Genomic DNA, 14,041 nt, shown 5'->3' on the forward strand with positions numbered 1-14,041 from the left:
ATCCAAGTTGTCACAGAAGGTAGAATCTCTTTCACGACTGAATGATATTCCACTGTGTGTGTATGTACATGTGTGTATACACACATTATATATATATATTTACAATGTATACACGTGGATATGTATCTCACATTTTCTTTATCCATTCATCAGTTGATGGATACTTAGGTTGTTTCCATGTCTTGAATATGGTGAATAATGCTGCTAAGAACCTGAGGGTACAGGTATGTCTTCAACACAGTGATTTCATCTCCTTCAGCTATATACCCAGAAGTGGGTTCTTCACGTGCTAATCCTGAAGTACATTACTAGAGAACAATTATATATGTTCAACTTTGTAAGTAGACCAGTCATATTAACATAACCCCATGACAACCAGGTTCTCTCTGGGTCTTCGGGAAGGAGGAGAGCAGGCAGAATGAGGCCCCCAGGACCTGACTACAGTATCATGTTTTACTCGATTTCTACATCAGAATATTTCACCTGGGGGAAAAAAAAAAAAAAAAAGCTCTACTGCTTTAAGGAAAAAGGAAGAAGACAGATGTTAGAAGAATGGTTCTCAAAAGGCAGGCTTCGAACTGGCAGCAGCAGGATCTGGGTCCCATCCTAGAAGCGCTGAATCAGAAACTCTGGGGACGGGGCCCAGCACTCTGTGCTGATTTTGATGCCCACTAAAGTGTGAGAACCCCTGAATTAGACCGTTTGGTTCGCTCTTTCTGCATCGAAGTGGTCTGAAAAGTAGCTCCTGGATTCTGGCTGGCAATGTACTTCTACCTGTAAAAGCCTCATTTTCCATTAATTTTCAACTTCATTGCATATCACTGGTTAAATAGACATTTACAGATGGGGTAAGTTTTCTCCAGTGGGAAACATCCATTCTTATTTGCAACCAGCCAACCCAGAAATGAAATCTGGGGACAATTCACTTACAGGGCCCTCTTTCCTACTGAAAGCGTGGGCTATTTTCCGGACACCCCTACTCAGTCTCATTAACATACTCCATATAACCTCTACTATCAAGAGGGATTTAATTTTCTTGGTAATGATAGATTAAACACACTGATTAAGAGATATTTTGTGTGTGTGTGTGTGTGTGTGTGGGGGGGTATTATTGTTAGAAACCACGGTTGGAAATAAGTAGAAATATCCTTCATTACCTTCATTGGCCATAATGATTGATTTATTCAAACACCCAGGAAATAAATGAACATGCCTCCTGACAGATGCTTGGCTTCCCAAGTGCGGAGAGATATTTCCTTGCTTTCACATATCTTACATACTGTGGATGAAGTTTCCAGCTGGCCTCAAAAGCGTCTTAAGACAGGCCTGCCGCATGTTAACTGGTCATTTGCATGAGAACTTTTCACTACAGGCTGGTGGCTCTGTTTTGCCAGGCCTTGACAATCCAAAGATTTAAAACCAGAGGAATCATCTTTGGGAAATTCTGCCATGCTGGTCTGACCTGTCTAGTGAATAGTAAATTAACATTCTCACCTTAGAGATCTGAATGGAAAATTACTCTTGAAATGAAGAATGATAATTTCTTTGAAATTAGGAAGAATAAATCACCTGCTTTTCACAGTGAGGTGCAAACATATGGAACTTATTATCTAAAAGGTCGTCCAAGCCAAGAATGTGGACAGATTATAAAGGGTGAATCATGGATGACAGTGAAGAGGGGAGCCAGCAAAGTAGAAATGCACTCTGTGCCCTCAGGGGCAACACTGAAGAGGACAAACACACCATTTCCTGCCCTGTACCGATGAGGGGGGCACACTGCAGCTTCTCGCCTCAACTTTCCTCCCCACGATCCTGCCATTAATGCTCCGCTCTTTGCAACTACTTGGGTTTTCTTGGCCTTTACACTCTTTTTAAAAAGTTAAAGGCTCTTTCATTAACTTGCAACTTACTATTGTCTCTGGGCACGAGCCTAGTGTGCAGAGAATGTTGAGAATCTTTCATAAGTGTTAACATTTACAAGTCTTCTGATGTTCGGATATCTACCTTCTAGGACTATGATTTCCATTTCGTATACAGGTTCCTTTCAAGCCCTGCTGCTATTTAGTGTCACAAGTTTTCTCTTTTAAATTTTTTTTAACGTTTATTTATTTTTGAGAGAGAGAGAGACAGGGTATGAATGGGGGAGGGTCAGAGAGAGAGGGAGACACAGAATCTGAACCAGGCTCCAGGCTCTGAGCTGTTAGCACAGAGCCTGATGCGGGGCTCGAACTCACGGACCGTGAGATCATGACCTGAGCCGAAGTCGGACGCTTAACCGACTGAGCCACCCAGGCGCTCCTACAATTCTTCTCTTTTAAATCTCTCATCTTTATTATTTAGGCTGCAAATTGTTATGATGTTCTTATAAATTACCCTCTTCCTTTCCCCCATTTCTCTTCCTATAAGCAACCCTTTCCCATCATTCTGTTAAATTGGGATAATTGTACTTAAAACTCATGTCTCAGTGTCTGTCTGGACTGGCTAACACTATAGTACAAAAATACCAAAATAAGTGACTTCCATAATTATTTTTTGTAAAGCAGCTTCCTAAAATGAATACATGTGAATCACGGTTCTTTAATCTATGTTAAAAATTCATCAGTGTAACTAGGTCCTATTTTCCCAAACCACAAACAACGTAAGATTAGAAGAAAAGTAATTTAAATTTTTACATAGTCTCTATTTTAAAGGATTTGTTTCCAGACCTCTCATATATTCTTCTTTTTGGTCCCAAGTGGGATGGCCCTGGTGCAGTGGGGACAACAGACTGCTAGAAGAAGGTGAAGGTGCCACCAGGCTGGTGAGGGGCAGGCACAGTGGACACGGACAGAGCAGCATGTGAAAGAAACCCTTTGGAGGTAGAATTCAGGGGACCTGCTACTGCCTGAGCCTGAGGACATAGAGGAAATGGGGGTGTCGTGGATGATGCCCAGGATTTTGGCTTATATGAGCAGGTGGCTAGATGGCAGGTCCTTTCCCTGGGGCAAGAAACACAGAAGCACATGGGCAACATTGCCTATGGAAAGCTCTCTGCTCTTTGAACTCCCAATGGGGGATTGTAGTCTATTTCATTTTTTAATACTCTACACAAAGTCCTATGATGTGAGGGGATGTCCCTGCATATGTATGTCATTTTCCTACATGCACAAAATTTACCATGCTAGGAATTCCAGATAGAAGCTATATACAGCCAGATAAATTGAGGTGTTCAGCCCTCTGAGCCTAGCTTGATATAATAACATATATACCGGCTTATACGATTTTGACGCTTCACTGAAAAGTTTAGCTGGTGAATATTTAGCCCAGGTACTTGGAAGAAGACAGTGCTTTCCTGTTGGCTGCTATTGTCTGACTGTTGCTGCAGCCTGGAATTGTACTTCCTGGAGTTAGTTACCTGCTCTCTGCCTCCATATTCCTCATTAAAACCTTCCCCCTCCACTTCCCAGGCTGGATTAAATTCCTTACACCCACCTGTTCCAGTTTCCTGTGTTTTCCAACCCATGATTAAGTGCCTTCGAAGGTGGACTTCCTTCCTGACTGCTCACTAAAGCTCTCGCACTTAAATCTCTCTCTTGTCATTCTATTCTCTCCCCTCCTCTTCCTATCTTTTTTTTCTGTTCCTTCTTTCCTACTCTGTTTCTTTCACTTAGATGACCTGTTCATCCTGTCTTCCTTTTTCTCCTACCATCTGCCAGTCACTTGAGCCACTATAAAGCCAACATTCCCAAATCCTGGCCTCCACACATATGCTTAAGAGTATTTCAGCTTTGGGGCGCCTGGGTGGCTCAGTCGGTTAAGCGTCCGACTTCGGCTCAGGTCATGATCTCGCAGTCCGTGAGTTCGAGCCCCGCATCGGGCTCTGGGCTGACAGCTCAGAGCCTGGAGCCTGCTTCGGATTCTGTGTCTCCCTCTCTCTCTGGCCCTCCCCTGCTCACACTCTGTCTCACTCTCTCTCTTAAAAATAAATAAACATTAAAAAAAATTAAAAAAAAAAAAAAGAGTATTTCAGCTTTTTCAGAGAAGAGTAACATAACAGTGCATTTATTCAGGGAGAAACGCTCTATTCTTTAAGGTTTTCTGGTTATTTAAAAAGCAACAAAACTCACCTCTTCTTCTGTGAGAGTCGGGTCCTCTTCCCGGGACTTGTACGACAATGAACTAAATCTCTGTTAAAACAAACACAGACCAAGGGAAGATATAGTTTGAAGTCAATAATCCAGCCTTTCTTTTGCATTTGTTTTGACACATCTATAAAAATGTTTCAAAAGATTTTTAGGGAAGATATTATTTTCTACAAAGAAATTATGTCAAGGGGTGCCTGGGTGGCTCTGTCAGTTAAGTATCCGACTTGGGTTAGGTCATAATCTCACGGTTTGAGTTGGAACCCTGCATTGGGCTCTGTGATGACAGCTCAGCCCCTCCCCCGCTTGCACTCTGTCTCTGTCTCTCAAAAATAAACATTAAAAGAAGAAACACTAATAAAAGAAATGCTGTCAAGCAACTAACACTTATAAACACTTGTAAAAAATCTATTGTGTTGGGGCGCCTGGGTGGCTCAGTCGGTTGAGCATCTGACTCTTGATTTCGGCGCAGGTCATGATCCCAGGATCGTGGGATCAAGTCACATGTCAGGCTCCATGCTGACTGTGGAGCCTGCTTGAGATTCTCTCTCTCCTTCTACCCCTCTCCCCCTCTTGTATCTATTGTACAATGTTTTTCAATACCCAGTAGTATTAAATACCCAATGCCCTTCCTGGTCACTGGTGAATTCAACCTTCAGGTGGGTTCTTAGCACTGCTCTGTGTTGGACCACCTTTGCCAGTATACCCGGTCCCTGCTCGGCTGTTTACTTCCCACCTTCCCCTCCCTCCCCAGGCCCCAATACCTCCTCCCCCATCCTCACTCTTACCTGGTGACCTGGAGAAAACTGAAGAAATCAGAAATTTCTAGGAACTTATACCCTACCCCACCCCCATCTCTGCATTCACGAATTGTCCTTCCTCCCTGTCACCAAAGAACTCTTCAAGCCCCTCTTAAAGGTGATCCCCTTCCTCTTATACGGGAGATCCTGCCCCCTCACATCTACTCATGAACATTCACCTCAGCAAGTCTCCCATTCAGTTTATATCATCAGCTTTTCCCTCACTGTGAAATCATTCCCACCCACGTGAAACCATGCTGTTATTTCTCTGACTCTGAAAACAAAACAAACCAACCCTTCTTCCAGTTCCATCTATGGCCTCATCCCTTTATAGCAAAAGCTCTTAAAAGACTTGTCTAAAAAAGTTGCTCAAATAATTTTTCTCTTCCTATTCTCTCTCTAAACCATTTCAGTCAAGTTTCTGCCTCTGACACTCCAGGGCGCCAATGTCCACCATGTGACTAATGTGACTGTCAATCCTCAGCCCTCATCATTCCTGACCCGTCGCTGCGTTTGCCACAGTGGCCACTTCCCTGTCCCTGAACCTTCTTCACGTGGCTTCCAGGACACTGAACTTTCCTGTTTTTCTTTCCTATTTAGGTGTCCTCTGCTCGTTCCTTTTCTTTCCTAGACCTGCGCCCTGGGAACTCTTCCAGTTGTCATGTACACCCAATCAGTGATCTCATTCCCCCCTTAAAGCAATGTCATGGCTGTAAGAAAAAATTTCTGCTGATGACTTCCAAGTGTACAAATCCAACCCAGACCTTTTCTCCTAAACCTCCTCATCCATCCAGCTGCTCTCTGCTGTTTCTACTCAGACATCCAGTATGTATCTCAAATGAAACATGTCCAGCACCGAATACGCAACCTTCTCCAAAAACCTGCCTGCCTGCAGCCCTCTCCATTTCAGTGAATGGTGACTCCATCTTGGTAGTGGCTCAGGCCAAACCTGGGACTCATCATTATCTTTTCTTTCTTTCATCACACATCTGGTCCACCAACCAAGCTCTTGGCTCCAGCTTAGCTCCTCCCATTACTTCTGTCCTGTTCTAAGCCACCATCATCTCTTGTCTGGTCTGTGAGAATGGCCACCTGGTGTTCCTCCTTGCTCCCCCCCTTTACAGTTGAATCTGACAGTACAGTCAGGGGCATCCTTCCCAAAGATCCAAAGAGTCATCCCTTCTTCTCAAGATTTTCTAACGACCCCTGTTTTATTCACATTATGAGTAAAGGCCACATAGGATTGGGCCCCTGGTTACCTTTCTCTCTACTACCCTTTCCTCTCCAGCCACACCTGTCCTGCTCCTCTCCCTTGGACAGGCCGGACGAGCTCCAGCCTCAGGGCCTTCACACTGGCCATTCCCTCCGCTCTTCCCCCAAATGTAGACAACTTATTCAAATGCCACCTTCACAGTAGGCACACCCTGACCACTTGATTCATAATTGTACTCACTCCACTTTCCTAATCCTCCTTATTTTGTTCTAATTTTTTTCCCTATACGCTTTAAAGCCTTCTAAAGTGCCACATACTTTACTTTTGTGCATATTTATGTCTCTCCCCACTAAAATGTAAGCTCCACTGGAGCAGGAAGTTTGGTTCAGAAGTTTTGCTCACTAGTGGATTCTCAGCACCTAGAAGATTATGTGGCACGTAGTAGGTGCTTGAAAAAATCTTGTGCATGAATAAAAACATGAACGAATATTAAATATTTCAAGTTATCTGAGTTGCTTAAAATTAAGATTGTTTATATGAAGATGATGGGTTATTCATTCTTGTATTACTATTGATTCCCAGATGGGTATTTCCATTTTCTAATGGGATATCTGGAGAACCGCTTAGTGGTAGTGGTTAGACAATTGACCTTCTTATCTTTCAAGTGCTTATAAGTAAAAAAAAAACTTGAGTTTTTTTTAGGCATAATAGACTTTACACTAGTTTTATTATCTCTGGTTATATGAAGGGCAAAACAATAGACTGCACTTTTGCATTTATGACTAGGTTCATGAACACTCTTATTGGGGCTCTCAACAGCCGATTTCACAGATAATATGAAAAGTTGAAACGCATTCAGAGAATACCACAAAGAATGACTTACTTGGTATAACCTATATAGCCATAGCCAGGGTTCACATTTTGATCATAAACTCCAGATGTTTTTTTAAGGCTACAACTGTATTCACTGACTAACCCCTACTTGTCGTTCCCACCAAAACCTGAGATGAGAACCTTGCTTTTTCCTGTGGAGAGGACAGAAATCAGATAATAGTTGACTAAAGAAGACTGGGCCTGGTTAAATCCCAAGGAGATACTGACAACTGGAAATGTGAATTTCAAGTTATTGTGGCTCATACATCCAGTTATCAGAAACAGGTAAGGCCCGGGGATTGTTAATACATTTGAGAGCTTTGTTGAATATCTAACCTTAAGAGTTATTGGCTATTGTTTTGAAATTGTCACAAAATAAAATCTTTTACTTGATTTTATATAGAAGTATGCATATAATCAGATATAACCAGTGGCAACTGTGAGTCTGTTCCCTCTGTGTGTGTTCCTATGCTCTGACTTCTGGGATCACCATGCTGCTTGAGGCAGCAGCAAACAGAAGAAAGAGGCTAAACACGGGGCAAACAGTCTAGTTTCCATTTAAATTTCTGGTCTTCAAAATGAAGACAGTAATACTTAGCCCCAATTAGATAGGATGTAAAAACTGGAAAATATCCAAGTAAGGGGCCAAGAGAGAAATATTTTACAAACATGAGTTTTTAGCACTTTATTATTTGGAAGGGTGGGGGTGGGGCGGGGAGAGCCACACACAGGTTACACTGAAGCAGCTTTCATCATTCAATGAACCTGAAAGTGTTTATATATATTTCCCAGAATGATGTGCCAGTAAAAGCCCCAAGATCAGCTAGATTCCTAATCATGACAAAAGCACATGAAGCACAAACATGGGGGCCTACCTTGTTGGTTTCACTGGTCCCCTCTATGGCTCCTTCGTCTCCTGTCTTGCTCTCTCTCTTCTCCTGAAGGTTTTCATTCTCATCCAGAAGTTTAACGGGGACAGGTGGTGGGGCTTCCTCTTCCAGATCGCATGAATTTCCAAGAACAGTCTCTGCATTAACACTCTGTCGACATTTTTTGTTTCTGTCCACCGAGGCATACTCAGCAAAGTCTGCTTGGGGGGCTTGAGGCCCCGGAAGCTCTTTCAAAGCGGAAGTTGACTTTGACCTGCTGCCATGGCCTTTCCCTGGGTTCACAGCTGCCGCCACCTCCTTAATTTCTTTCACAGTTTCATACAAGCAGTCCTCCACCATATTTTCCTGGGAGGAACTATCCTTGAGTACTTCGTACGGCCCTTCCGTTCCCAGGCCCTGGTCCCCATCCACGGCTCTCGCGTTGAGCATCATGTCCACAGCGCTGTCAGGAGGAATTCTGGGCAGTTCCCGGCTCTGATGACATTTTGGCTTCCCCGAGCTGTCCTGGGAGTCCAGCAGATCTGAAGCTGAGGTCTGGACTTCCTCATAATGTTGCATGCAGGTCAGAGTACTGTCTTCTGAAAGAACTAAGGCAGCAGAAGTATTAAAAATGAGGAAAGACAATTCTTTAAATAATTATTACAGCGAATTGGATAATGCAAGGTTAGGTTAAATCAAGGTGCTTTTTATTGGACTCTAAACTGCAAATTACAGATGGTATGATTGTTACTTGATATTCTTTTTTTTTTTTTTTTTTTAACATTTTTAATTTATTTTTGGGACAGAGAGAGACAGAGCATGAACGGGGGAGGGGCAGAGAGAGAGGGAGACACAGAATCGGAAACAGGCTCCAGGCTCCGAGCCATCAGCCCAGAGCCTGACGCGGGGCTCAAACTCACGGACCGCGAGATTGTGACCTGGCTGAAGTCGGACGCTTAACCGACTGCGCCACCCAGGCGCCCCTTGATATTCTTATTTCAACCACAGTTGAAACTAAAACCAGCTATTACATCTTTCTAATACAACATTTAATAAGTTGTCTTGGCTATTAATTTGGTTCACAGTTACTTTCATTGCTTATTGGTGGGACTCTGGTAGGCAGAGTGCCTAACGTGACCAGAGGAAGAAAGTGATATTCCCTGGAGCCAGACCGTGAGTGGCTGGGCACCAAAATGGGGGGCATATATGGTGGCCACCTTCCCTGGCCTTACTGGCCTCCTCCCGTTTGGAGGGAATAACTGGAAACCATTCCCTTTCAGTGGTCACTTTTGTTTGACAGACACGATGGAAACAGGGGGGCAAAAATGTGCCCTAAACCAGTGTAACAAAGGGACTGCACACCTGTGCCTCTTCCTTCCATCTCATTGCCCTTCCCCCTACCATTTCTACCTCACATTAGAAAATCCAAATGTGAAATCCTTCGATTTGCACAGAAATGTTACTGTGCGAAACCATTCAGTCATGTTTTCTGAGTGCCTACTGTGTGCCAGAGATGGTTGGAGTGCGGGGCATACATCAACAAAGCCAGCCCCGCCCTTCTGATACCTACATTGTAGTGAACAAGTTATTAAATTACTGTTGCTCTATTATATGTTCTTTATATACTATCTATTCTTCATGTGTAAGCATAAAAAGTATAAGTATATATGAATAAATGTGTACTAAAATAGGTATATTTATATTCATACATTTATCTTACATGCTCCTTATATAATATATAGTTCTTATATACGATATACAGTCTTTACATACGTATGTATGTGTGTGTTTATAACTTACGAGTTTTAATCTTTATTGACTAGACTGGGATTCTCTGAGACCCCTGCAGCCCAGGACAGTGTCTGACACAACGGCAGGTACCACCCTAGGTTTCCTTACTCATCACAGAGGGGTTGAACTTTTGCCCTCTGGCCCCAGACATGTGTCATGGTGGTCAGAGAACAAGCACTGGAGTCTGCAGATTCTGGGGTAGATACTGCCCGCCCCCCGCCGAGTTTCCTTAGCAGGACACGGGGTACAGGACAACCTCCTACCTCAGGTGAAAGCACTTTGTAAATTGGACAGTGTGAAGCAAATGTAGTTGCTATTTTTGTCAGGGACAGCACTCCGTGCGTGCAACAGGCGGTATGCAGAGTGGATCCAGAGGTGTGCCCAGCACTCAGATTACAGATCGTCAGCACACTGACTGTGATCTCAGGCAAATTATCAGCCTCTCCATGGCGGGCAGAATTATGGCCTCCAAAAGGTGTCCATGTCCTACCCTCTGGAACCTGTGTATGTGTGTGTTATGCTACGTGGCCAAGGAGGAATTAAGGATACAGGTTAACTATCAGCTGACCCTGAGAAGGAGAGTAGCCTGGGTCACCCAGGTGGGCCCAACGTAATCATGAAAGTCTTTTTTTTTTTTAAATGTTTATTTATTTTTGAGAGAGAGTAGGGGAGAGGGGAGAGAGAGAGGATCTAAAGCGGGTTCTGAGCTGTCAGCACAGAGCCTGATGTAGGGCTCTAACTCATGAGCCGTGAGATCATGACCTGAGCTGAAGTCAGATGCTGAACCAACTGAGCCACCCAGGTGCCCCAAGAGTCCCTCTAAGTGACAGAGTGGGGCAAGAGAGTTGGGGAGAGGTGTAAAGATGGAGGGAAAGGCTAGGAATCAAGAAATGCAGGCAGCCTCTAGGAGCTGAAACAGGTAAGGGAACAGATTCACCCCTAGAGCCTCCAGGAAGAAGTGCATTTCTGCTGGTACTTTAAAGCTGTAAGTTAATACATTTCAGTTGTTCTAAGGCACTAAGTTTGTGGTGATCTGTCGAAGCAGCAATGTGCTGCGGTTTCTTCACCTCTAAGCTGTGGACAGTAACAACAGCTATCTTACAGGGAGTGAGAATATTAATATCAGTAATCTTATAGTAGTGGTATGGATGGGTTAGTATACAAACAGATCTTAGAGCAATGGCACAGAGAAACCAATTAATAAATATTAGCTTTTCATCCAAATGAGAGGACATTCACTGAAACTGGTAGAATACCAAGAGTGGGCAAGAACACATTTGCTAATTTTTGAGCTATGTTTTTTGAAATGTGATGGGGTCTGCATGGAAAGCTCGTATTTTTGCATAACTTACTGTCCCCATTGGTGAGTATTCCGTTCTGTTCACTGCTGGCAGGTGCATCTGTGGCCAGGCTAGTTATTGAGCGGCTGAACATCTCCTTGTCAGAAGGCTGCAAAACAAACATACCACATGAACAATCAGACTGTGGGCAGAGGAGAGTGGCCATGCCTTCTTCTAAAAATTAAAACCGCAGCAACAAAAACACAAATCCACTTAAACTAAGTGAAATTAAACAAAATTGAATTGCTAGTCACACTCTGAATGCTCATCAGCTACAGGTGGCTAGTGGTTACTGCAGATCAGGTACAGAACACTTCCATCACAGTGGAAAGCTCTATTGGACAGAATTGTTCTAGAATCTTCGGGGCACTGGGAATCTTCAAGACCATTTGCAGAGCTTTCCACCTGGGGTCTTCAACTGGGCTACAGGTAAGTCATGAGGGATCAGTCCCCTTAGCTTAAGGTGAGAAGGTGGCCAAAAGGCCCAGTGCTGGTCAGAACTGACCCCAGCAGAGAGCAGCCGCATCCTTCCTTATACCACAGGCTCTGTAAAATGCTGTTTTTTAAAAAAAAATTTAATTTTAGGGGCGCCTGCATGGCTCAGTTGGATAAACGTCTGACTTTGGCTCAGGTCATGATCTCGTGGTTCGTGTTTGAGCTCCACGTCGGACTCTGTGCTGACAGTTCAGATCCTGGAGCCTGCTTTGGATTCTTTGTCTCCCTCTCTCTGCCCCTGTCCTGCTTGTGTTCTCTCTTTCTCAAAAGGAAATAAACATAAAAAAAATTAAAAACATTTTAAAAATTTTATTTTAGACAGAACATGTGTGCATGTGATCAGAGAAGAGGGGCGAGAGAGAGAGAATCTTAAGCAGACTCCACACTCAGTGAGGAGCCTGATGTGCGTGGGGTTTGATTCCATGACCCTGTTATAGCCTGAGCTGAAATCAAGAGTCAGATGCTCCACCGACTGAACCACCCAGGCGACCCACAAAATGCTATTCTTAAAGGCATGCCACACCAAGACAAATATGCCATCTGAAGGGAAGAGGCTTAAGTCTGGTCAAAGACAGATACTATAATCGATTTCTGAGACTTTCATAACCAGCCAAGTCTCTGCTTTAAGGTTCACAAGAACAATCATGTTAAATAGTAGGTTTGCAAATCTTTCTCATTCTCACAAATTCTGGATGCTTGGAGGGAAGAAAGTCATTGAAGGTTTTTTCTACTGGGCTCGAATACGGAGATACTATATGGAATAAACAAGTAATCAGAAAGCACATGTTTCTTTAAATGCCCAATTGGTTCCATGTAGCAGCCTGAATCACTGCTAATGTGACCTGTCCCCAAATCCTTCTCGCAGAATACAGTGTGCATGACCCAGGAGGCCACACTTGGACTATGTTCCAGGATTCCACATGGAAATTCTGATATAAACAGCACCAGAAGCTTGGCTAGTTGGCCTCACAAATTCTCTGACTTCTTACTGGGAACCAGATAATAATAATAATAATAATAATAATAATAATAATAATAAAGCAAATAGCTCATGCTATGTCATGAACCCTTAACTGAGAGTCCGCTGTTTCAGTTTCACGCTGCTCCTGAGTGAAGGGTGCCAGGAGGTGGGTCATTGCATTAGGACACCAGGAGCTTAAGGTGCAGGCTCTCATATCCCAGAAAGGTTGCACCCAGACAGGAGTCAGGTGTGAGCGGGGGAAGCTCCCAGGTCGGCTCATCACAGCATAAGTACCCATCGCTGCTGAAACAGCATAACCTGGGTCCTAGCCACCACTTCTCCTCTCAGCTTCCATGAGAAAATGCCCCCAGAGGAGCCTGGAGTGAGCCTCCCTCTCTCTGTAGCACAAGGAGCAAACTTCAGGACACCCCCATGCCTCTGGATCTTTTCAGGCTAGGCTTTAGTGGTGGCCCATCTGGGGCTTAGGAGGGAGCAAGGATGTACAAGAGCTGGGATCAGGGGTGGGGTGCAGAGGCGAGGCTGACTTGGGGGGCTTCTTTGGCCTAACTGGCGAATCTGCAAGTTGAGTAAGATCGAGCAGCTGAGAGAGAAGCTCTTAAAGAGAGCCGGGTGGACGGCTGTGGTGGGTGTGTGTGAGCTCACGTACCACGGCCCGTGTGAACACGTGCTTTTGCGTGCTCTCCCCCACACGTTTGTAGAAGAGAGGCTGTGCGGTTATTAGTTAAGGATACAGCACGGGAATGGCCTGCGTTTTCCTTTCGTCCCCCGTGCCACTACCTTCGACCTCGTCCCTGACCCTGGGCCACGCAGGCATTGAAGGTCTGCAGCGGGAGTTCTCCCGCTGGGGCACGCATCAGAACCACACGGCAGGGGGGCTTGCTGACGGCTCCCTGGGCCCCGACAGGGGTGTAGCAGCACAGGGAAGGAATCTGGGAGGAGGACAGAGACAGAAGCCCTTCCTCTAGCCCCAACCAGCACCAAGGAGCACGGGGGTGGTGACGAAAGCCAGGACCAGGGACCTACGTGTGGGAGAAGCAACCGCAGAGCTACCCCTCATCTCCCCCACCTTTTTAAAAAACATTTGTTATTTATTTCGAGAGAGAGAGGGTGCACACGTGTATGTGTGCATGGGCTGGGGAGGGGCAGACAGAGGGGGGAGAGAGGATCCCAAGCAGGCTTTGCCCTGTCAGTGCAGAGCCCGACATGGGGCTCGAACTCACAGACCATGAAATCGTGACCTGAGCCTAAATCAAGAGTTGCACAGGGTGCCTGGGATGCTCAGTGGGTTAAGCATCTGACTTCAGCTCAGGTCATGATCTTCCCATTCGTGAATCTGAGCCCTGCATGGGGTTCTGTGCCGACGGCTCAGAGCCTGGAGCCTGCTTCACATTCTGTGTGTGTGTCTCTCTCTCTGCCCCTCCCCTGCTTGCACTCTGTCTCTCAAAAATAAACAAACATTTATAAAAAAAGAGTGGGAGGCTTAATCGACTGAGCCACCGAGGCACCCCTCCACCCTCTCGATGCCACCACAGCAGCGATCTGCGCTCTGTGTGCTGG

The 14,041-nt window shown here is 44.8% G+C and overlaps 1 protein-coding gene across 1 annotated transcript in view; it reads right to left on the reverse strand.

Annotated features, from left to right (window-relative positions):
- PAG1 (phosphoprotein membrane anchor with glycosphingolipid microdomains 1) overlaps positions 1-14,041 on the reverse strand; it is a 140,906-nt gene that overhangs the window by 4,678 nt on the left and 122,187 nt on the right. The window contains exons 5-7 of the mRNA XM_058699931.1: positions 11,020-11,116; positions 7,883-8,484; positions 4,107-4,166 (exon numbers count right to left, since the gene is read on the reverse strand). Coding sequence (XP_058555914.1) covers positions 4,107-4,166; positions 7,883-8,484; positions 11,020-11,116 — 759 coding nt within the window. The remainder of the gene's footprint in view (positions 1-4,106; positions 4,167-7,882; positions 8,485-11,019; positions 11,117-14,041) is intronic.

This window comes from Neofelis nebulosa, chromosome 14 (genome assembly GCF_028018385.1).
Source record: "Neofelis nebulosa isolate mNeoNeb1 chromosome 14, mNeoNeb1.pri, whole genome shotgun sequence".
NCBI lineage: Eukaryota > Metazoa > Chordata > Mammalia > Carnivora > Felidae > Neofelis > Neofelis nebulosa.